At 47.4% G+C, this 24,069-nt stretch overlaps 1 protein-coding gene across 1 annotated transcript in view; it reads left to right on the top strand.

The window, feature by feature from the left end:
* The first annotated feature begins 161 nt into the window (after positions 1-161).
* Positions 162-24,069, top strand: part of GABBR2 (gamma-aminobutyric acid type B receptor subunit 2) — a 211,613-nt gene continuing 187,705 nt past the window's right edge. The window contains 1 exon segment of the mRNA XM_029053600.2: positions 162-500. Within this exon segment, the coding sequence (XP_028909433.1) occupies positions 162-500 (339 nt within the window).

The raw sequence follows: 24,069 nt of genomic DNA on the forward strand, positions 1-24,069 counted from the left end.
GTCCCGCCCTCCCGCGGGCTCCTTGCGCGACGCCCCCCCGCCCCCCCGGGGAGCCGCTCCTCGGGCTCCTTGCGCGACGCCTCCCCTCGCCGGAGCCGGTCCTCGGGCTACTTGCGGGACGCCCCGGGCGGAGGCGGGGCTCCCGTCCCCCCGCCGGCGGCATGGGCCCGGGCCCGAGGCGCGTCCGGCCCCGCGGCGGCCCCGCGGCGGCGTCCGGTTCGTCGTCCGGCTCGTCGTCCGGCTCGTCGTCGTCGGCCAGCCCGGCCCTGCTGCTGCTGCAGCTGCTGCTGCCGGCGTCGGGCTGGGCCCGGGGCCTGTCCCGGGGGTCCCCCGGGGGGCCGCCGCTCTCCATCCTGGGCCTCATGCCCCTCACCAAGGATGCGGCCAAGGGCAGCGTGGGGCGCGGCGTCCTGCCGGCCGTGGAGCTGGCCCTCGAGCAGATCCGAGACCAGTCCTTGCTGCACCCCTACTCCCTCGACCTCAGGCTCTACGACACCGAGGTGAGCGGGGCTTGCCGCCCGGTGGGCGCCCGACGCGCCCACCGCCGCCCTCCTGCCCCCCGGGGACCCCCCGCCCCCCGCCTGATGCGTCTCTCCTGGGGGGACCCCCCCCCCCGCCCCAAGCCCCCCGGAGATCCCCCTGCCCGTGGACCCCCAAACCCGGATCGCCCTGGGGACCCCCCTCCCCCCCGGCCTGTAGACCCCCTGGGGACCTCCCCCAAACTGTATCCTCCTGGGGATCCCCAGGCCCGAGGGACCCCCCCCCCCCACCCGAAGCCCCCCGGAGATCCTGCTGGCCACGGACACCCCCCCAAACCCGTATACCCCCGGGGACCCCCTCCCCGCCTGTAGACCCCTGAGGACCCCCAAAACAGTATCCCCCTGGTGACCCCCAGGGCCATGTACCTCCCAACCTGCCTCCCCCCGGGGGGGACCCTCCCGCGAACCTCCTGAAGACCCCCCCCGCTCATGGCCCTCCCAAACCCCTATCCCCCTGAGGACCCCCCAGCCCTTAGCCTCCCCGGGGGACCCCCCCCCCCGGCCCACATCCCCCCGTAGACCCCCCCCCCCCGGTCCACAGGTCCCCGGGGACCCTCCCGGCCCATGACCCCCCCCCAAACCGGCATCCCCCTTGGGGGACCCCCTCCCGTAGGTGCCCGGACCCAGGACCGGCCGAAGAGGGGTGGGGGGGGTCACCTCTCGGCCCGCGGGGTTACCACGCCTTGACAGGCATTTAAGGGAGGGGAGAGGGAAAAAAAAGTTTTTTTTGGTTTGGGAAGGCTGTACGCCCACCGGGGTCCGCCGGCGCTGACCGCTCCCACCCCCTTCCCCGCCCCAAAGCTTTTCCCCCTGGGTGGGGGAATCGCCCCCCGGGTGGAGCTTGCGGGGCACAGTCGTGGGTAGCGGGGGATGGAGCCACTGGGCTGGGGACATTTGGGTTGATGGTCACTCCCCGGGGGTGGTCAGGGATGCGGCGGGACGGAGGTGGCCCTCCTTCTCCTCTCTACGGGCCGGAGGGGCTTTCGGACCTCAACCCCTACCCTCCTGTCACCCGCCCCCCGGGTTCGCGGGGGGCCCGGGGCGCTGAGAGCGAGGGGAGGGCGAGGGTCCGAGCCTTCCAGGGTTCCCTTGCCACCTAGGCCGGGACAGTAGCCCCCGATATTCCCCAAGAGGGAAACGTGCAGGCCGGGGAAGAAGGGGTTCGGGGGGTGGGGGGGATCTGCCACCCGAGGGATCCCGGGAGGTGTCGGCCGAAGGACCGGCCCGGGCTCCAGGGCGAGTTCCGGAGGTCAGCCGGGCCCGGGTTTAGGCACGGCCGAGACTGCCTGGAGGCCTCCCCGGAGGTGGCAGTGCTTTCACGGGAAATATTTCTCCAGGCCAACCCCCGAAGGTATCTGCTCCCCCAAAACCCAGCAACAGCGACAACCACAGAAACCCACATCCCCGGCCCTTTCCTCTGTCCCTCTCCCCCCTTTCCTCTTCCACCCCTGATGCTGACAGAGATTAATGACCAGCTGCATCGGGAAATACTGATGGCGATAGGAATCGGCGCGAAGCCGTCGCCTGTCCGCAGCCCTCTCTTTTTGTTTTCCCAGTTAGAGGCAGTCCTTTCGGCTGAGCGCGATTTCCTCAAACCTCCTTTAAAGGACAAGCGTGAAGGAATTATGATAGCCTGTACAGTGGATGTGTATATATACTCGTATGTGCGTGTGTTTATATGTACGCTACCGTATATACCGTCCACATATCCTATCCACCTCTAGCTATATGCTATCCACCTATTCCATCTGTAGTTAGGTACTAACCATATATTCTGTCTACCTATAGCTATATCCTATCCGCCTATTCTATCTACCTATAGATATGACTATCTATGCATTCCATCTACCACAAGCTATATGCTATCCATACAGTCTATCTACCTATAGATATAGATACACCGTCTGTCCCTCTCCATAGACGTATGTGGAGAGAGAGGGGGTAGAAAGAGAGATCCAGCCTGGTGGCATTGTATAAACGTGTAGACGATAGGCTGGCGGAGAAGGCAGAAACGGTTTGCCTGGAGTAGACATTATTTGTCGTAAGAAAATGAACGCCACTAGACTCAGAAATGATAACGACGAGGATTGACGGGGAGATTTTTCTACGTCACGGCTATTAGGTGACTGCATGATACTGGTCAAAAAAAATACCGAGCTCCAGTTAGAGCCGTGACCCGAGTGAACGATTACATCTGATTTACTCTCCGAGAGAAGATCGGTACAGTCCCCAAAATATCTGTAGGAAGGAGGCAAGGCCGAACGAGATTTCTCTTGTCCGCTTCTCAGATACGAAATGAGTTATGGAGATAGAGTTATCCTATTAAAGACATGGATACCTTTAGGGTCTATTTAAGAGGTTGTAAAAGACCGGAGTTGGCTCCCTCAAATGCACAGACCGAGTGTGTCGATTCCGATGCCCTCACATTTTGGAGGACATTTAAATGAACGTATTGGGATTGGGAGTAAAGGTGTCCGGAATTGGAAGGTGGCGGTGACTCGTGCGTGACACCTTCAGCAACCAGGTTGAGCTGATGAGGGAGAATTGAGCCCTTCTGAAATCCCTCCCCTCCAAGAGGGCTTCCTCGGATTAAACTTTGATCTCTCCGCTTTATCCACCCCTCGACTGCCATTTGAACCCCACCTAAAAACGCTTGAGGAACCACAACTTCCCCGAGAACTTACATCCCTCACCCCATTGCTTAAGCACTACCTCGTACACTGTTGCGGGCAGGGTACGTGTCGACCAACTCTGCCGTATCATCCTCTCCCAACCGTTTACTACAGTGCTCTGCGCACAGTAAGCGCTCAGTCGGTACGACTGACTGCTCCCCTGTTCCTTCTTTCTGTGGTGATTGATTTCAGTGTCTGTTTCCCCTGCTAGACTGTAAACTCTTGAGGGGCAAGAATCCCGTCTGCTAGTTCTGTCGTACCCTGCCGTGCGCTACGTACAGTGCTCTGCGCTTACTAGTTGCTCACGAAAGGCAGTTGATGCATAGGCTCAGTTGAATTGAGCCTAGGAATGATACCTTACATCTTAGTGTGGGTTGAGGCTGTCCTTTAGAAAATGTACCCTTTTTTGGCTGCTGTTCAGAGAATCAGGAATTCATTCATCCAGTCGTATTTATTGAACGCTCACTGTGTGCAGAGCACTGTACCAAGCGCTTGGAAAGCACAGTTCAGCAACAAATAGAGACAGTCCCTGCCCACAGCGGGCTCACAGTCCAGAAACGGGCTCACAGTCTAGAATCAGAAGTCCAAGGACTCTCTTTGTTTAAAGTCCTCTAGACTGTAAGCTTGCCCTCCAGACTGTAAACTTGTTATGGTCCGGGAACATGTCTGCTAATTCCCTTATATCATACAAGCTTGTAGTACAGTGCTCTAAACATAGGAAGTGTTCAATAAATACGACTGATTGATTGACTGCTATATTCCAAGCTACTAGAAAGTCATTAGTAACGTGAATGGGAAATTGCATGATATTAGCTGTCTGTGAGCATCTTGGGATTGGGATTCCATAAGATAATAAACTGCGAAAGGTAGGGTCCTTCAACCCGGAATGGTAAAGACCGAGAATGGACTCCATGAAGTATGTGGACGGGACAATCGTGGAATTGTTCTTGTTCCCAAATATCACGTCACCAGGTTGAAGGAGCAGGATGAAGGGAGTGGCTTTAAATCAAAAACCAGAAAGGAATTCTTGTTCACCCAGCGGGGAGAGTCAACTTGGAATTCCTCATCACAGGAATTTGAGTGGATTGAAAATATCGGGAGGTTCCATTGATCGATTGATTTCTTCCGTTGTTATGCGAGGAAGGGAAGGTGAAATAGAGTGGCTGAGTGGAAGACAGTGGGAGTGGAAAGGGTATGGGAGTCAGGGAAGGGAGTGGGTGAGAAACAGAGAAGTAGGAAGAAGAGGGGTGGGTGGGTTTCAGAAAGGTAGGTGGGGAAGGAATTAACCAGAAGATGCCAATATTTGGGAAATTACAAACGGAATATTATGATTCAAGTGACAGTTGCTCTTCTGGATATCATGGATTTTGTAGAATCTGTAAAAGCAAGTGCTAAAACTCTTTATGATCATGATGTCATTGGTTTCTTCAGTCATTCATTAAGCCTCAAAGAATATCGATCTGTGCAGTATTTTTTTAAAACTATTTCAAAGGATCTGGCATGGATAATAATAACAATTGTGGTATTTGTTAAGCGCTTACTATGTGCCGGGCACTGTTCTAAGTACTGGGGTAGATACAGGGTAAGCAGGTTGTCCCTCGTGGGGCTTACACTTTTAATCTCCATTTTATAGATGAGGTGATTGAGGCACCGAGAAGTTAAGTGAATTTAACACAGAGAAGAGAAGTTAAGCCCAAGCTCACACAACAGATGAGTGGGGGAGCCGGGATTAGAACCCGCAACCTCTGACTCCCAAGCCCCGTGCTCTTCCCACTAAGCCTAGATTTTCATTTGTCAACAGACATATTTTTGGGTGTCTTCTGGATGCAGAGCATCTACTAAGTGCTTGGGAACTTCATGGATTTTTTTGGTGGTTGTTTTTTTTACAATCTGTCTTGAATCGTTTAGTCCTTTGCTGGTATCCAGGCCGGTCTTTGTGCTTTCTCAGCGTCCCTTGCAGTTCTAGGATGTTAGACTCTATGAACATTCACTTCTAAACGTGAATTCCAAGGTTGTTACGTTGTACTCACCCAAGCGCTTAGTATGGTGCTCTGCACACAGTAAGCGCTCAGTAAATACAATAGATTGATTCTGAGGTACCAGTACGACCCTCAGGAGTCGCAGGGTGGAGCCTGACATTCTGTTGGACTATCAGATTTAACAGCCTTGGAAAAGAGGGCGTTTTTCTGTCTTTTTGGTATTAAAGTGCTTACTTTGTACCAAGCACTGTGCTGAGTGCTGGGGTTGATACAAGATAATCAGATTGGATACGGTCTGTGGCCCACGCGAGGCTCACAGTCTAAGTAGGAAAAGAGAAGCAGTGTGCCAGGTGGCTAGAGCACAGGGCTGGGGGTCAGAAAACTGGATTCGAATCCCAGCTTCCCCACGCGTCGGCTGGGTGACCTTGGCCAAGTCACTACACTGCTCTGTGTCTCAGTTATCGGTAAAATGGGAGTTAAGACTGTGAGCTCCATGGAGGCGTCGGGGGAGGAGGAGGGGAGACGGACAGCAATACAAATCATTAAATTACAGACGTGTATGCGAGTGCTGTGGAGCAGGGCGGGGGGAGGAACGGGGGAGCAAGGGTGGAGCAGAGGGGAGTGGGAGAAGAGGAAAGGGGGGGCTCGATCTGGGAGGGCCTCTTGGAGGAGATGGACCTTCCGTGGGGCTTTGAGGGTGGGGAGAGTCATTGTGAGATTTGAGGAGGGAGGGCATTTCAGGCCAGAGACGGGAGGTGGGCTAGAGGTCGGCGGTGAGATGGGGGAGATGGAGGCACAGTGAGAAGGTGAGCGTTTCCTTGGGCCACGTTCAATAGATCCCACGGCCAGATGGAGCGTGCGGTTAGGATATTTAGGCACCTCCTGGAGACCCCCACATTCACCTCGTCGTGGGCCCGGAATGGGTCTGTTTATTGTGGTATTGTCCACTCCCAAGCGCTAAGTACATTGCTTTGCCCACAGTAAGCGCTCAATAAATACTATCGACCGACTTGGACTGCGTCCAACCCGATTAACTTGTACCTACCGCAGCTCTTAGCATAGTGCCTGGCACAAAGTAAGAGCTTAACGAATACCGTTGAAAGAAAAAAGTAACAGGGAGTAGGATTTAGTGCCCGTATTACAGAAGAGGATACTGAGCCCCAGAGACGTTCAGGGACTTCCTCAAGGTTACCCAGTGGACAAGTAGATTGCCAAGCCAGCTGCTGCCTACCCTGCTAATGGAGCTCCATCTGACAAAGAATCTGCCCTGGGACCTTATGCTGCTAGAAGACTGGATGGTACCATTTTTCAGACCTCGCTCTCCATCGCTGTGCCCTCTCCTCCTTCCCCTCCCTTCTCTCCTTCTCCAGCCCAGCCCGCCCATTCTGCTCCTCTGCCGCCGCTCACCTCCTCGCCGGGCCTCCACCTCGCCTGTCCCGCCGTCGACCCCTGGCCCACGTCCCACCTCTGGCCTGGAACGTCCTCCCTCCTCACATCCGCCAAACCGGCTCTCTTCCCCCCTTCAAAGCCCTACTGAGAGCCCACCTCCTCCTGGAGGCCTTCCCAGACTGAGCCCCCCTTTCCTTCTGCTCCTCCTCCCCTCCTCATCACCCCTTCTCCCTCCCTCTGCTCTACCCACCTCTCCGCCCCACAGCACCGGTGTGTATTCGTCCATATTCTATTTATTTAATGATGTGTATATATCTATAATTCCATTTTTCTATTCTGATGCTATTGATGCCTATTTGTTTTGTTTTGTTGTCTGTCTCCCCCTTGTAGACTGGGAGGCCGTTGTTGGATGGGGATTGTCTCTGTCTGTTGCCGAATTGTACTTTCCGAGCGCTTAGTACGGTCTCTGCACACAGTAACCGCTCAATAAATACGATTGAATGAACGAATGAATCAGTGAACCTCCGTCAAGGCCTATCGAGGAGATGTTTCTGGGGCTTATAACAGTCCCCCCTCCCCCTTCTCTTCCACGCTTCCTGTGTGGCAGGAACATGAAAAAGAGATGAGACTATAATTTGGGCTTGATGAAGCCGTTTATTTTCAGTTGTATTTTTTTTTTTTGGTGTTGTTTTAAAGCTCTAGTGAAGATAAAGTACGGTTGTCACCAGAAAGATGGATTAGAAGAATATATACACAAATGTGATCTCCTTTGGAATAAAGTTTCTCACTCGGGAGAACATTCGCCTTCAATTGTAATTATTTTAGATTTTTAATAATCTTCATCTGTTTCAGGTAGCCCAGCAAATCTTCTCATAGATTTTCGCTGAGTGTTTGGATAAAAGGAAGTGGAGACTTGATGCACTTCAACTATTCTAGGCCAACAACTTTTAAATTGAGGAAAACAGTATAGGCTATAATTCAGATTGGTCGTATTGATCTAGATCACTGGATAATTTCTGAGCTTTGCCTCTGAAATCTCATCTTTGCAGTTCCAAACTACTAGAGTGAACATTTCAGGAAAAAAAAACAAAACACATTTAAAATCGGTTCAGGAAATTAAAATCTGTCATGTAACCAGAGGCCACATAACAAAACATCGCAGCTACTTTTGCGATTTGGGAGGTCACTGGGGCTCCACAACCCATTCAGATGATGGCCTTTTTGCAGAGATGCAAGACAAGCTCTGAATTATGGTGGTTGCTTTGATGAATTGGGTGTTTATCCACCTAGAAATGGACTGCAACCAGGATAAGAACATCCCAGAAAAGTCTATATTGTGATTGTAATATTTGTTCAGCACTTACTGTATGTCAAGCACAGTTCTAAATGTTGGGGTAGATACAAGTTAATCAGGTTGGACACATCCAGAAAATGGATATTAGACTATCCAGAGAATATTTTAGGTTTTGGTCAGTGGTCTTTGAGGTTGCTCAACCAGGTCCAGAGAAGAAGGGATGTTTGTCTCTAAGTCGTTTCAGGCAGAAAGAGTGTGGTCTAATAATAATAATAATAATGTTGGTATTTGTTAAGCGCTTACTATGTGCCGAGCACTGTTCTAAGCGCTGGGGTAGACATAGGAGAATCAGGTTGTCCCACGGGGGGCTCACAGTCTTAATCCCCATTTTACAGATGAGGGAACTGAGGCACAGAGAAGTTAAGTGACTTGCCCACAGTCACACAGCCGACAAGTGGCAGAGCTGGGATTCGAACTCATGAGCCCTGACTCCAAAGCCCGTGCTCTTTCCACTGAGCCACGCTGCTTCTAATGAAAACAGCAGAGGATTAGGAGTCAAGAGTTCTGATCTCTCCAGGGTCCTAATCCCAGCTCCACCACTTGCCTGCTGTGTGACTTTGGGCAAGTCACTTAACCTCTCTGCCCCCGTTTCTTCCTCTGTAAAATGAGGATTAAAAGATGCCTTTCTTCTTTTACTTTGGACTGTGAGATCCATCCACTGATCCATCATTTTTTTTACGGTATTTGTTAAGCGCTTACTATGCCCCAGGCACTGTTCTAAACTGGGGTAGATGCAAGCCACTGGGCTAGATACAAGGTAATCAGGTTGGACTCAGTCCCTGTCCCACATGGGGCTCACAGTCTTCATCCCCATTTTACAGAGGAGGTCACTGAAGCGCAGAGAAGTGAAGTGACTTGCCCATGGTCACACAGCAGACGTGTGGCGAGCCATGATTAGAACCCAGGTCCTTCTGACTCCCAGGCCCGTGTCCTTCTGACTCCCAGGCCCGTGCTCTATCCACTAGGCCAAGCTGCTTCTCTGCTTCCTGCGTGCTTACTTTGGGCAGAACACTGTACTGAGTGTTTGGGAGAGTTCAAAATAACTGAGCGTATTCTCTGTCCCATATGGCAGGCTCTTATTGGACGGGGACTTTGTCTAATCTGGTTGCACTGTATCTACCCCACGGTTCGGCTCAGTGCCCGACGCATAGTAAGTGCCTAAGAGATACCACAAATATTATTATGATTTTTAGGAGGGATTGAGAAGGGAGAAGCAGTGATTGAATCCTGAGCTCCATCTCCAACCTGTCCTAATCCCGGCCTAGTGACAGTCACGAGTACCCTGAAGTTGACCATAGAAGGGAATCTAAAGCCTTGGAAATTTCACCGATTTTCCCGGAGTCCTGTTGATTAATTGGGTTGAATGGGTGAAGTTCATCTGCCCTTGACAGAAACAACTATCATATTTCATATGAAGTCAATGGAGAGCTAAAAAGATGGGAAATGTTTTAGGTCCCCATTGACTCTCCCAGAAAAGGGTAATATGTCTTTTTCTGTGAATCCAACGTCACTGAGGAATGAATTCCAACATGCAGCACCGAAGGAGTGAGCCCATTTATTTGGGTTCTTTATGAAGATCGGATTCTAATATTTTTCCTAAACCCCATGGATTGTCCCTGGGAGGAGATCTATCGGTGTCTATAAAGGGAATTGTGCCTGCAAAATAACCAACCCGTAAGCTTCTAAGGAAGCTGAGCTGGATATCACTATTCTTGGAAGGCACACCGCATGATTGCAGGTGGGGCATTTTATCTGCACCTTATCAGGATCTCAGCAGATGCCAGAAAATAGATCTAAGCCTCCCTAAGGAGCCTCTGATTTATCAGTTATCAGGAATTTCATGGAATTTTAAAAACCAAGGTGGAGTGATGGGTAACTACTACAATCATCAGTGAGCCAGCCTCAGTTCTCCTCTCATCTTTGTCACTGGGATCCGGCTTGAGATGTCTTGGGATCAGGTTCACAAGTGTGCAAACTGAAGCAGAAAGTTGGTTAAGAATCAGAAAGATTTAAGCCATTTGGACTAAATTATCTTGATAATTCAGGCAAGAGCAGCCTTATGAAATAGCTGGATGATGTGGTCTGTACTAATCCTGGGTGTGTAATCCAAAGTGGCTTTAATCTACAACATGCAAAAATTCCTGACTGTTGGCTTTAAGGCACTCCATGTGTTCTTTCTCTACTCTCTGCTCTCCTCTTCCACTACATCCCAGCTTACACTCTTTGTTTTGCTCAAGGTGATCCAATCACTAAGACTCGATCTCTTTTCTCCCATCTCTACCTCCTTGCTCACATCTTTTCTCCTTCCTGGAACTTCCTACCACTTTGACTCTACCCGACCATAGCTCTCCCCATTTTCAAAGCCCTTCTGAAATCCCATCACCTCTAGGAGACCCTCCCTGATTACTTTTTATGATTTTCCCAAGTCCCATGTGGGACGGAGACTGTGTCTGTTCTGATCATCTTGTGTTTAACCCAGTGCTTAATGATGTTGGGCCCACAGTAAGCACTTAACAGATGGGATTTTAATTTGTATTATTATTATTATTGTTATTACCTCTCAACTATCACTGAAGCACTTTCGAGCTACCTCTGTACTTTAGTACTCACATACACCTGTAGCACTTTTGCATATATTAAACAAAAAGTCACAGTCCATTTGTATATTGCCATCTGCTTTCCTGCTTAGTTCCATTTAGGGGCATTGAGGAAGCAGGAGAAAGGGAAAAGGGTCCCAGGCCCTGGGCTAAGAGCTTAGTACAGTGCTCTGCACATAATAAGCACTCAGTAAATACCACTGATTGATTAACTGGTTAACCTCACTGGCCCCGTAGAAAAGGAACTCAGCTGGACCTAAACAGATCTGGACTATGGTTTGAGGAATGAAGAGCTTGAGGTCCCACCTCAAAAAAACATTATGGCCTAGTGGAAAGAACATGGGCCTGGGAGTCCGAGGACCTGGATTTTACTCCCGGCTCTGCCAGTTGCTTGCTGTGTGACCTTGGGGAAGTCACTTTACTTCTCTGTGCCTCAGTTTCTTCAACTGTAAAATGGAGATTAAATATCCATTCTCCCTCCTCCTTAGACTGTGAGCCCCGGGTGGGACAGGGACGGTGTCCGACCTAATTAACTTGTACGTACCCTTGTGCTTAGAACACGTAGTAAGTGCTTAACCAGTACCATTAAAAAAAAAAATGTACATTTGATCTTGAACCTGGAAATTACTGCAATGCTCCCTATTTGCCCATATTTCAAGGATAAGGGAATCTGGGTGCCAGGAAGCTGCCATTTTCCAATGTTAAAATCTCTCTGGGCCAAGTTTCAGTAAGTCAGAGGCTGTTCAAGGTTAGAATGATTTAAAAAATGTAAGGATGCCAATAGGAGAAATTGACTGGTTAATGGATCTGGAGGAAAGAGAGTTTGAATGAGAACAAATGCTAAGAAAGGGACCAACCATTCGGAGGCCGGTTTTTTCATTAGAGAATCAGAAGTCGGGGAGGGGCCGGTATGAGACGAGGGGGTCCCATGACTGCAGGATGAAATCAGGTCGTCTCTGCGTTAGTGGCAGCCTCGGTTGTGACTGGTAGATTAATGTTAATTGTGGTATTGAGGTACTTATTCTGTGCCCAACACTGTACAGAGTGCTGGGGTGGATAAAAGAAAACCAGGTTGGACACAGTCCCTGTCCCGCATGGGGCTCAGAGTTGAAGTAGGGAGCGCTTACTGTGTGCAGAGCACTATATTAAGCACTTGGGGGGAGTATAATACAATAGAGTTACATCATCCTTAGATCCTTCTAAATACAGGATGTCTGACTTTGGTCCTAGTTTGGGCATGTACAGCCAAACGACCTGAATTTCAGACTAGAGGCCAAAGCCTCTGAATCTAATAATTTAATCGTAATTAGTAACATCCGCTCCACTTCTTCTTTTACCTTCTTCAGCTACCACCTAAGCCAACAGCCCCCAAGAGCATAAAACCGTAAGCAGTGCCATCCTGGAGCAGACTGATAATCCATTCCACCCGGTGATTTCTTTAGGATTGTGACGCCAGAGACGTTTGTGGAAGCAGTGTATCGCTTACGCTTCTCAACAATTAGCCTACTGACCAGAAATGTACTTTTGAATGTGCATCCTATTCTTTTCTTCCTGACAACCCACTGTAGACCCATCATTCGCACATATATTTAAGCTCTTCTTGCATCTTCTACCCTCCCTAACTCTTTCCTTCGACATCCCTAATTTTTTCTTCCCAGTAACCAGCTTGGCCTAGCGGATAGAGCACGTGCCCGGGAGCCCGAGGACCTGGATTCTAATCCCGGCTCCACCACGTGCCTTCTGTGTGACCTTGGGGATGTCACTTAATTTCTCTGTGCCCCAGTTGCCTCAACTGCAGAATGGGGATTTAGTATCTGTTCTCCCTCCTACTTAAACTGCGAGCCCCATGTGGAACAGGAACTGTATCTGACCTGATGAACTTGTATCTACCCCAGGGTTTAGAACAGTGCTTGACATATAGTAAGCACTTAACAAATGCCATTAAAAAAAAATAGAACCTCTCATTGTTGAATTTATCCAGTTCCATCTGGACCCTATTTCCAGATATCTGGGGCCAACATCTGTCTGCAGAAAATAATATTTTGAGTTCTTCCGTCAATGCGGGTTCCACCGAAAACCACCAAGAATGGATTTATTTTAGATTCTGCACAGCAAAGCCGGTGCTCATTTTCCTAGCTGGGCAGCTAGCTGTGCTGTCGCTTCTCTGCTCACCCACTGTTTAAACTGTCGGCTGTGGCTTCTAAATTGCATTCAGGGAGTTGCCGCTTACCTCACAAATTCCCTTGGTGTTCAGACCTGGCGTGGGTTAAAGGTGGAGTCAAGCTTGTGTGTGTACATGCTGCTGAATAAATTTAAAGGGAGGAAATAAAAATACCAATGCTACACAAGGATTTGGTTAGACCACTGAAATAAAAGGCAATCAGCTACCCTTTAGGGTGGAAAGCTATTTGCTGACCCTGACGGCAATGACAACGATAATAGTATGGGAAAATAAATGAATTGCTTTGCTATATTTACACAACTTTATCCTTTTTGTTTGAGGGATATTCCGCTGATGCCCTTGCTATCTATATGCATGTGCGTTTCTGGAAACAAACAGATGTTTGACCAGTCATTCTTTTCAAATTGGTTGCCTATGGAAAAACCTTCTATAATCAACTCCTTTATAACCCAAGATTCCACATAATGGAGTTTATCCTTGGCCCCGGAAACCTCTTCTGTAATGCGATATCTTTTTTAAAAGCCTCACGCAAATTGGGACATTCAGTTGCATTATGAGAAAGATTTGACAACATAATATTAAGATTGCCCCTGATTTTCTGTCAGCGGCAGCTGTTTGTAACGCCCGGCCCTGTTTTGGATAATGCTTCTTCATTTCCCCCGTTGTGACGATGGAATCCCCTCCATGCCTGTGAATGGTGGATGAAGAGACCTATGTGGCTGGCCGTCTTCCCATACCGTGTGGATGTAAAGGCTGTCGCTCTGCTGAGCTGATCCATTTGGCACTGGTGGCGTTTTCTCCGTTTTCGAAAACGCCTCACAGTCTCCCGATCTTTCTGCAGATGCTGTCCAGATAATAATTAAAGGGAAGTGACTATCCCAAGGTCACCCAGCAGACAGGTGGCAAAGCAGGAATCAAAACCCATGACCTTTTGACTCCCAGGCCCGTGCTCTATCCACTATGGCCCGGCTCCCATCTGATTAGCTCCTGTCTACCCCAGCGCTTAATTCAGTGTCTGGCACATAGGAATCGCTTTAACAAATCCCATTGGAAGTAACACTGGAGGCGTATTACTCCTTAAGTCGCTGTTGGTTATCCTTAACTATCCTAAGGCCGACGGCTGCCATAGAATACAGTGATTGTTCCCTGTGACATTCAGAAAAATGAATTAACTGCATATTCAATTACCAGAAATTCCAGTTCTCCCTCTGGGATGTCCAGCAAAGTAGCTTATTCTTCCTCATGACTTGATAATATGGCAGTCCTCAGCCTGTATCCTTATGTTTGGAACAGGAAGACGTATTTTTTTCCCATACCCTCCTGTCATGTGCATTTTTTAAAAATACAAACACTTTGAAATATTTGGTTGTTTTTTTGAAGTGCAAAAGAAGTACAGATCATCTTCTCTCCTCTGAACATCCCTTCCCACCACTGAGAAATTTGCCTCGTTAGAAAATTCAACATAGGCTAAGTAATTAAGAAAACACAGACAAGTCTGAGCAAGAGCAAATTTATTTAACATTTTAATGCAGTTATTCCTAAATCATTTAAGACAATGGGATATTTTGGAAATTGTTTTATATATTTCAGTGGTGGTGGAGAAGAAGCTTACTGTATCTCAATGTGACTCTACTGTTCCCAGAAGAATGATAATGGTATTTGTTAAGCTCTTACTATGTGTCAAGCGCTGTTCTAAGCATTGTGGCACCGTTCTAAGCGCTGGGCACTGTTCTAAGCGCTGAACGACAGGCCTACAGACCAGCCCTGCTGTCAGTAGTTCCTTAGCATTGCAAAGGGAACCAATTCCAACTCTTTAAAATGCACTCACCAGAAACTAACTTCAGGGAATGACCTACGGATAAGTGTCAGAAATGTCAGAGACTGCTTGAAACAAACTTGGGGTGATTTTTTTTTTGACCTTCTTGAATATCACCCAGGGAAAAAGAAGTCATACCATTTCAAGTGTATGTGAGTCACCTTCCTTCTGATACCTTATTTGCCATGGAAATAACGGTTGACACAACATGGCTTTTTGATGACCTGAAGATTTCCAGGAATGCTTGTACTGTGTTGTACGAACGCTGCCTAGGTAGACCTTGACTTTTCCTCCAGCACAGCGAGCCCTACGGCACTGTGTGCCGGCGGATAGTTAAGACCTAGATCCTAGCCACTTTATTTCCGGCGTAGGAGGGTAGAGGCAAATTATTTTTAATGAGCCTCCAGGGGCAGTAGATTTGTGCCATTAAAATCAGAAGATTTGTGACTCTGAAAATGGTTCCGAAGGACACTCTTAAGCACACCCAAGGACATATATCCCCTCATTTTCTCTCAATGGCCTGTGATCTCGTAGCTGTTCTCCAAGGCCCCGAGGGGTCAGAGCTTCCCGAAGAGCTGGCTTGGAGGGAAGGGAATTCCTCTGGAGTTTGTTCAGGGAGGGATAAGGCCGGAAGGGCTGGAGAACACAAGCCCAGAGCCCGTGGAGGATTGGGAAAGAAGGAGGAGCCTGGGGTGTTCCCGGGAAGCCGAGGGCTGGGAGTTAATTGATATCAGATCACAGAGATCAAGGCCTGGATCCCATTTGGGGCCAGGGTGGGTAGAGATCCTTTCGGGCCTGCCCTCAGGGATCCCACCGATAGGAAGGGAAGGATCGAGCTCTTTCAGTATTCATTTCATGAGCAGAAGACCGACAAACTACAGTAAGCACCTCAATATGGAAAAATCTCAGGTAGCACACTTAATTGAGTGCGGATAGTGTTAAGTGAAAAATCAATCAAGCAATTATTTTTATTGAGTGCTTACTGTGTGCAGAGCACTGTGCTAAGCAGTTGGAAGAGTACAGCATAGGAGAGTTGGTAAACACGTTCCCTGCCCACAATGAGCTCAAAGTCTAAATATAAATTATATTAAGACATTAATATAAATAATCTCAGACACCCTAATGGCTGGATACTTTTTTGAAAATGGGATTTGTTAAGCACTTGCTATGTGTAAGCTCACTGTGGGCAGGGAATGTGTCTGTTAGATTGTTCTGATGTACTCTCCCAAGCACTTAGTAAGGGCTCAAAAAATACGATTGAGATTGTATTTCTAGATATTCTTCGAGCTCATTTTTAAAGAAATTACTGACAAGGAATTACTGCTGCTGCATGGCCTAGTAGACAGAGCTCGGGCCTGGGAGTCAGAAGGTCATGGGTTCAAATCCCGTATTTGCCACTCGTCTGCTGTGTGATCTTTGGCAAGTCACTGAACTTCTCCTCAGTCCCTCATTTGTAAAATGGGGATTGAGACTGTGAGCCCCAAGAGGGACAAGGATTGTGGCCAACCTGATTTTGCTTGTATCCACTCCAGTGCTTAGTATAATGCCTGGCACAAAGTAAGCACTTAACAAATACCAAATACCATAATTAAGGATCTTTGTATGGCATTAGTGTGATAACTTACTCAAAAGTTTGGGAGAGGAAGATAAGGAAAATTTAGCCCCTCGACACAAAACTGAAGTATGATGATCTCTTCATTCAGCAGTGAGTTTGGTATCATGCCTCGCTTCATAGAGGAGCTGAATTATAATGCCTCAGACATTTAAATTGTGGGTCACAGAGTACTTGTCAAACACTAATTGCAGCCTTCCAGAACTCCTATATTGCTATCCTCATTATTAGAACAGCTGTCTAACTGGAAACACCAAAGGAGAAGGGTGCTCTTCGCTAAAGCACTTCATGGAAAAGTGCTGCTGTGCTTATTGATAATTTTTGTTTGCTTTGTAAATGATACTTTTTAAAAAAATGGGGGGAATTGGATGGGGTGAGGCAAATGACTAAATGAAAGCAATGCTAGACAATAGTCAGTATTATTTTTTTTAGGTCCAGAGGTCTCCTAGACCAGCAGAGGCTGGATGGAGATTGTGAAAGAGCCATCAGATTGTACTGTTCACATTTTCTCTTCTATTCTTTCTCAGGCATCTGCCTACCCAGGTACTATATGAATTCCTCCTCATAACCTGGAACTCCTTCCCCATCCATACTCGTCAAACCACCACTCTCCCCACCTGCCAAGCCTTTTTACGGTCACAACATCTCCAAGAGGCCTTCCCCGATTAAGCCCTTTCCCCCGGCCCTCTCTCCCTTCTGAGTCTTCTGTGTCCTTAGATTGGTTGATCTTTGGGAATTTGGAATTTGCCCCTCCCTCAACCCCACAGCATTTAAGGTACATACATATAAATCGCATGTTATAAATTATTTATATCTATGTCTGTCTCTCCCTCTAGACTGCAAGTTCGTTGTGGTTAGGAAACATGTCTGCCAACTCCGTCATAGGTACTCTCCCAAGTGCTTAGTCCAATGTCCTGAACTCAGTAAGCGCTCAATAAATACCATCGATGATGGCATGTCAATAGATCCGGCTTGGGCAATCTGTTCTTGGAGGGTTGTTGTAGCCAGTAACGGGTACTTGGACGAGAGGAGGGAAGGGAAAACAGAGGCACAGGAGTAGAAGGCGGAGTGAAGAAGGGAAGGAGCTTCTGACAAAACACCTCGGTGAGAGTGGCGGCTCAAGATGCTGAGAAGCACATGGCCTAGTGGATAGGACACGGGCCTGGGAATCAGAAAGACTTGGGTTCTAATCCTGCCCCTGCCACCTGTCTGCTGTGTGACTTTCGGCAAGTCACTTCACTTCTCCGGGCTCCGGTTACCTTGTCGATAAAATGGGGATTAAGACATGTGAGGATCATGTGGGACAGCGTCTGTGCCGGGCTGATTTGCTTGCATCCGCCCCAGCTCTTAGAATGGTGCCTGGCACAAAGCAAATGCTTAAATGCTACAATTATTAATAATTGTTATTGTTATTAAGGCATGGTGATGGGAACTTGAAATACACCGAGTCAGTGATCAGAGGAGGAAAACTTGCAAAAGCAAAGCTGCCTAAGGGTTATGATTCACTGAGGAGCTGGCACCTTGGTTACCACACTACTTGGCATCTAGCTGAGGGACATAAATATGGTGCTACTATGTTCCCATCAAAAGAGGCTGATGTAAAGTAAAGGTTAGAGGTGGCATATGACTTCCTATGGGAAAGATGACAGGAATATGAAAGAAAAACTATCTAGCGACTGTAATCGTAGCTTGAAGCAGACCAAGATGGTGTAAGCCTTCTCGGAGATGAAACGGTGCCAGTGAGAGACCTCAAACTATGGTTTTATAGGTAAAGGGATTTCAGAGGTGCCAGTTTTCACTTTGGTATCTTTGAACTCTGCTGCTTTCCCCCTTCCCCCTACCCAAAATGTATGTTAGTGTCTCTTTCCCCCAGTATATCACTTATGTCGGTATCTGTAATTTATTTTTACTAATGCCTGCCTCCCCCTCTAGACTGTAAGCTCACTGTGGGCAGGGGATGTGTCTGTTTGTTTTATTGTACTCTCCCAAGCACTCAATAAGCACTCAATAAATATGATTGAATGAATGAATATCACATTTATTGAGTGCTTTCAGTGTGCAGAACACTGTACTAAGCGCACGGGAGAATACGATGAAACAGTCGCAGACTGTAAGCTCCTTGAGGGTAAGGGTCTAGCCCATTAACTCTATTGTACTCTCTCTGGCACATAGTCCAGTGCCCTGCGCAGAGTAAGTGCTCGATAAATGCGATAGATTGAGGAGGTGGCGGGGCAGGAAGGTAAAAACGTCTTTTCCCTCTTGTCTCAGCCTCTTCTACCGCTGAGCTTTCCTCTGCTTCAGCTGGGATTGCATCAGAGGTTTGTCTTCCCCAGCCCAGTATCCCAAGAGGGTGAGCCAAACCCGGCTCCCGTCTTGCCTCGGGGTGGCTCAGGGGCCTTGGTGTGGCTCAGATTTGGGATTACCCCTGTTTTGGATTACCCAAACCACCCCAGCTACTCATTAACACAGATAATTGAGAGTGTGCCATATCAGACTAAAGGAGATGCCTTGTTTGCCAGAGAGCTGTAAGTAGATTGAAGAGTTCAGTACCAGCCTCCTTTGGGAGTTGGCACGGATGCCATAACAGCTTGTGGGTTACAGCTTCTCGACAAATGATTGGTGCTATTTCATTTTAAAAGCACATATGTGCAGCTGGAGTTGAGAAGTAACAATTTTACTTTATTTGGATTTATGTAGCACCTTTCTTCTGGAGGTTCCGAGGTGCCGTTCAGAGATCTTTCAATCTTTGGAAGGGTAAGCGTAAATATAATAAAGGAACTTCACTGTTTTGCATGACATATGAGGAAGTGTCACCTTGGTTTGAAGCCCATAGCTATTTCATCTTTTCTTTCCATTTCTAGCTATTTGATGCTATTGCCAAAGATTTTGCTGACTGTATTTGGGATTTTTTTTTTTTTTGCCTATGAGCAATGCTTTGGTAGAGCAGTTTCCTTTTCTCAATGTACAGAAACTTCTGGAATCGACTCAATATTAATTGTGCATCTAGTGGGTAGAGAAGCAATATGGCCTAGTGGATAAAGGACGGGCCTGGCAGTCAGAAGGACTTGGTTTCTAATCCCAGCTCTGCCATTTATGAGCTGTGTGACCTTAGGCAATCGCTTAATTTCTCGGTGCCTCAGTTACCTCATCTGTAAAACGGGGATTAAGACTGTGAGCCCCACGTGGGACAGGGACTGTGTCCAACCCAATTTGCTCACACCCACCCTAGTGCTTAGAACAGTGCCTGGCACATAGTAAGTACTTAACAAAGACCACATTTATTACTGTTATTATTAGTAGTAGCATTCATGGGTCTAGTACTTAAAGTTTGGGAAGTCAAGCGTAGGGAAATCATTCCTGCATTTAATGGCATCAGAGTAAGTTTGCTTATTTTTGATTCCTTCTATAACTTAAGTAAATTTGCTATTTTTTATTTTTTGGAGGAGGTGGGGTTGGGGTAGCCCTCAAGGTTCCGTTCTGGGTCCTTTTTTCTTCTCATCCGACACTCACAAACATGGAAAACTCATCCCCTCTCATGGCTTCAACTACTGTAAACTCACTGTGGGCAGGGACTATGTCTGTTTATTGTTCTATTGTACTCTCCCAAGCGCTTAGTACTTTGCTCTCCACACACTAAGCACTCAATAAATACAACTGAATAAATAAGTACCCCTATGCACCAAGACACCCAAATCTACTTAGCCCTCACCTCTCTCCTCGGTAATCTCACACCTCCTCCTGCCTCTACGACATCTTTATAATAATTATGGTTTTTGTTAAGCGCTTACTATGTGTCAGGCACTGTACTAAGCGCCGGGTTGGATACAAGCATATTGGGTTGGACACAGTCCCTGTCCCACATGGGGCACACAGTCTCAATCCTCATTTTACAGGTGAGGGAACGGAGATGAAAAGAAGTGGAGTGATTTGCCCAAGCTCACCCAGCAGACAAGTGATGGAGCCGGGATTAGAACCCTTGACCTTCGGACTCCCAGGCCCAGTGTTCCACTGCCGACTCCTCCCCTCCCAAATCCTCTCCTCCTTCTAAATGAGGCATCGCTGTTGATAATACCACCAGCCTCCCTAACCCCGCAGCTGGCCATATTGCATCTTTCTTGACTCCTCCCTCTCTTTCAATCTCCATATACAGTCCATCACCAAAGGCTGCTGGGTTTTCCTCCTTAGCATTTCCATCCAAATGGCCATCACGCTGATCCAGGCACTTGGCATATCCCACCTTAACAACTGCATCGGGTTCCACTTACTGGACTCCCCAGTCCATGCTTCATTCCGGTGCCCCGACTCTTTTTCCAAAACATCGTTCCGTACCCAACTCCTGCTCTTCAAAAACCTCCAATTGTTGCCCTTTCCTCTCTGCCTCAAACAGAAACTCCCAAGCACTGGCTGCTTTAAGGGGCAGTATCAGCTCTTCCCCTCCACATCCACTCGACTGCAACTCATCTCAGCTTTTACTTTGTTCCTCCTGAGGTAACCTACTCATTGTGTCCTTTTTTTTTTCTTCCTGGTATTTTTTGAAGCTTTTAGACCTGAAAATAACCTACTATTTGCTCATTTTAGGCCTAGGTTATAAAGATGATTAAGTTATGTCATCTCCACGTCTAGTGAAGAAGGCCACAGGTAGCAAAAAATGGAAAAAAACATAGAACTCTCTAATGAGATGCTCAAATGGAGACTTGAAAATGATCCTTTAGTAATGAGTTTCTCCTTTTGTGAGAATTTCCCAGGTGCCTTTGTAAGGGAAGACACAGAATCATACTCGTTTTCTGGTTTGCTTGGAGCAACCTAAACTGGAAACTGCGTCTCCTTCCCTCCCCGGTTTCCTGAGCCATAGAAACCTGCATCCATTTCATAAATCTCCTTAAATCGTAGGTCAGATTTAAAGAGGCAAAAAAGACCCAACGTAAATCATGTCTGCTTGGGGCAAGCTTTTTATTTTCTTAAAAGCCATTTCCTGGTGGAAAATTGAATGGGCAAGGAAAAGATCCATCTTTGCTACCACAGCAAAGCTTTTGGAGTAGAAATATCATTGGAACTACTAAGGGACTTAAGAAGTGCCCTTTATTCAACCTTCTTCCCTTCCTCGTGCAAATGGGCTATTAGCCTCAATACTTCTTCCAAGCCAACCTGCTCACCACTCTCTACCCTCAGCACCTAATCCTCGTGCTCATTCTTACCCCATCTTTTCCCCTTGAAAAACCTGCCCCTCCTTCTCTTTGCCAAACTAACTCCTTCCTCCAGTGAACAATTCAAGGTTCATTCCTTGAGCAGGTCAGAGAATGAGCAATCAGCCTGAAAATTACTATTTATAACGTTTCATATTAACTTCTCTGTGCCACAATCTCTTCATCTTTAAAATGGGATCAAGACATCATCTCTCCCTCCCTCTCTGAGCACCTCGTGGGGCTTGACCCGATTATCTTGTCAGTGGTATTTATGAGCGCTTAGTGTGTGAGAAACACTATAGTAAGCACTTGGAAGAGTATAGTATAGTTAGTAGACATGAGAATTTGTCCTCCAGGAGCTTTACACTCTAGTGGATGAGATTACAATTTAATGGAGCATTTTACCATCTTGTACAATCTCATATCTATGTAGTTTGGCACATATTGAGGGTTGTTTTTTTTTCTAATGGTATTTTGTTAAGCACTTACTTTGTGCCATCCACTGTTCTAAGCACTGGGGTAGATAGTTTATTAAGTTGGACACAGTCCCTGTCCCTCATGGGGCTTACAGAGGCAGGAAGGAGTAGGATTAAAACCCCATTTTTACAGATGAGGAAACGGAGGGGCAGGGGACTTAAGCGACTTGCCCGTGGTCACTCAGCAGACACGTGGCAAAACCGGGATTAGAATCCAGGTCCTCTGACTCCCAGGCCCTTGCTCTTTCCATTAGGCCATGCTGCTTCTCTAATAGATAATAGCCTTAATAGATACCATAATGACTTTCCAAGGTAGCATTTTCAATCCTTTGTAGATCCAACTTGTTTCAGTCCAGTAATTCTCAACACTTGGAAAATCTCGGAACTAAATGTTCATAGAGTCTCCTTTGTCACGTGTTCGTATATTTCTCTTATTTGTACATATCTAATTCTGTATGGATATTTTAGTTTTGAAATTAGATTTGCCCTGTCTCCGCCATTAAGCCACAAGCTCGTCTTAAGGTCAGGAACTGTGTCTGATACAAAACTCAGCACACAGGTCCAAATTTCTCAGCTCTTCGTTCTGTTCTTATGCAGAAAAAACACTGGGTCCGCGGGTCATGGAGGGACTGGAGGAATTCAGAGTAGTAATAATTATTTGTTTTAAAGGACATTACTTTCCTTTGTAACATTCCATGAGTCCTTTCCAACTTTTCTAGCTGTATGTTCCTGTCGTGACCATTTGATTCGAAAATTGTTTTGTTCTGCTCTTCTGTACTCAGAGTTCCTTTTGCTGTTGAGTTTTTATTTAAGGCTGTAGTTGTTCCCTTCTTGAAATATTCATTGGCTAACGTCATCCGGCCCAGACAAATGGGGAGTGGGACTCCCATGGTGCTTTCTTTCAAATTTTCTTTTTTTCTTTTTATTGGAGGGAGGTGGTTTAAGAATGCTTGGCCTTCAAAAATACTGAAGTCCCAGTGACCTGACTCTTTTACCCTCATGTAAATTTTCAGTGGCTCTTCCTAGTTTAGATATTCTTGGCAAGTGCTGTTAACCGATGCCATGCAAAGTCATCTTGGCTTTTCTATTGGAAACCTCGGCAGGCACCATCCAAGATGAGAATTCAGTCAAGTTTCCTGTCTTTGTCTAGTTTCAGATGTTCTACGTCCACCTGGCTGCTTCTCTGCCTCTCCAAGCGGTTGCCACTGGAGTCTCTGTTTTAGGGAAGCCTCCAGTGAAGTGACCAGCCCAATTCCCTCTCTGCCTCCTCTATCCTGGGAGTTTCTACCTTCCATAGCTGGACCGGGATGCGGCGAGGAAAGCTCCCTCCACTCCCCCCCTCCCTGGAAACTTTCCCTATCCCACGTATCGGATCTGTCACCAAATCCTGTTGGTTCTACCGTCACAACATCCCTAAGATCCAAACTGTTTTCTTTCCGTCCAAACTGTTACTGCAATAGTCCAAGCAGTTATTCGATCAGCTCGCCCCCTCCCACCGCACCTTCCGGTTTTCCTACTATAACCCAGCCATCACACTTCACTCCGCTCACACCAACCTACTCACTGATCTCGTCCACCTCGCCGCCGACCCTTTTACCACTTTCTCCTCCTAGCCAGAAACTCTGTCCCCTTCCGTATAGGCTGGACCCCCGCCTCTCTCCATCTCCAAAGCCTTATTAAGGTCACGTCTCCTCCAAGAGGCCTTCCCTGATTAAGCTCTCTTTACCCTAGCTTGCTCCTCCTTCTGCCTCATTTTATACAAGAAGCAGCATGGCTTAGTAAAAAGCCCGGGCCTGGGAATCAGAGGACGCGGGTTCTAACTCCGGCTCTGTTGCTTGTCTGCTGTGTGACCTTGAGCGAGCCATTAACTTCTCTGTGCCTCAGTGACCTCATCTTTAAAATGGGGAAGGAGACTGTGAGCCCCACGTGGGACAGCCTGATTGCCCTGAATCTATCCCAGTGCTTAGAACAGTGCTTGGCACATAGTAAACGCTTAAATACCAATCAGTATTATTATCATTTTGGAGATTCTCCACATCTAGACTGTAAGGTCATTGTGGGCAGGGAATATATCTGCCTATTGTTGTATTGTTCTCTCTTGAGTGCTTAGTACAGTGCTCCGCACACAGTAGTGCTCAATAAATACGATTGAATGAATACGGTTGAATGAATGAGACTTCTTTGTAGAACTCTTCCTGCCTATGGCACCTCTGTTGGCAATTTATGGTCATTATTTTTTAATGGTATTTGTTAAGTGCTTACTATGTGCC

The sequence above is a fragment of the Ornithorhynchus anatinus genome, chromosome X3 (genome assembly GCF_004115215.2).
Source record: "Ornithorhynchus anatinus isolate Pmale09 chromosome X3, mOrnAna1.pri.v4, whole genome shotgun sequence".
NCBI lineage: Eukaryota > Metazoa > Chordata > Mammalia > Monotremata > Ornithorhynchidae > Ornithorhynchus > Ornithorhynchus anatinus.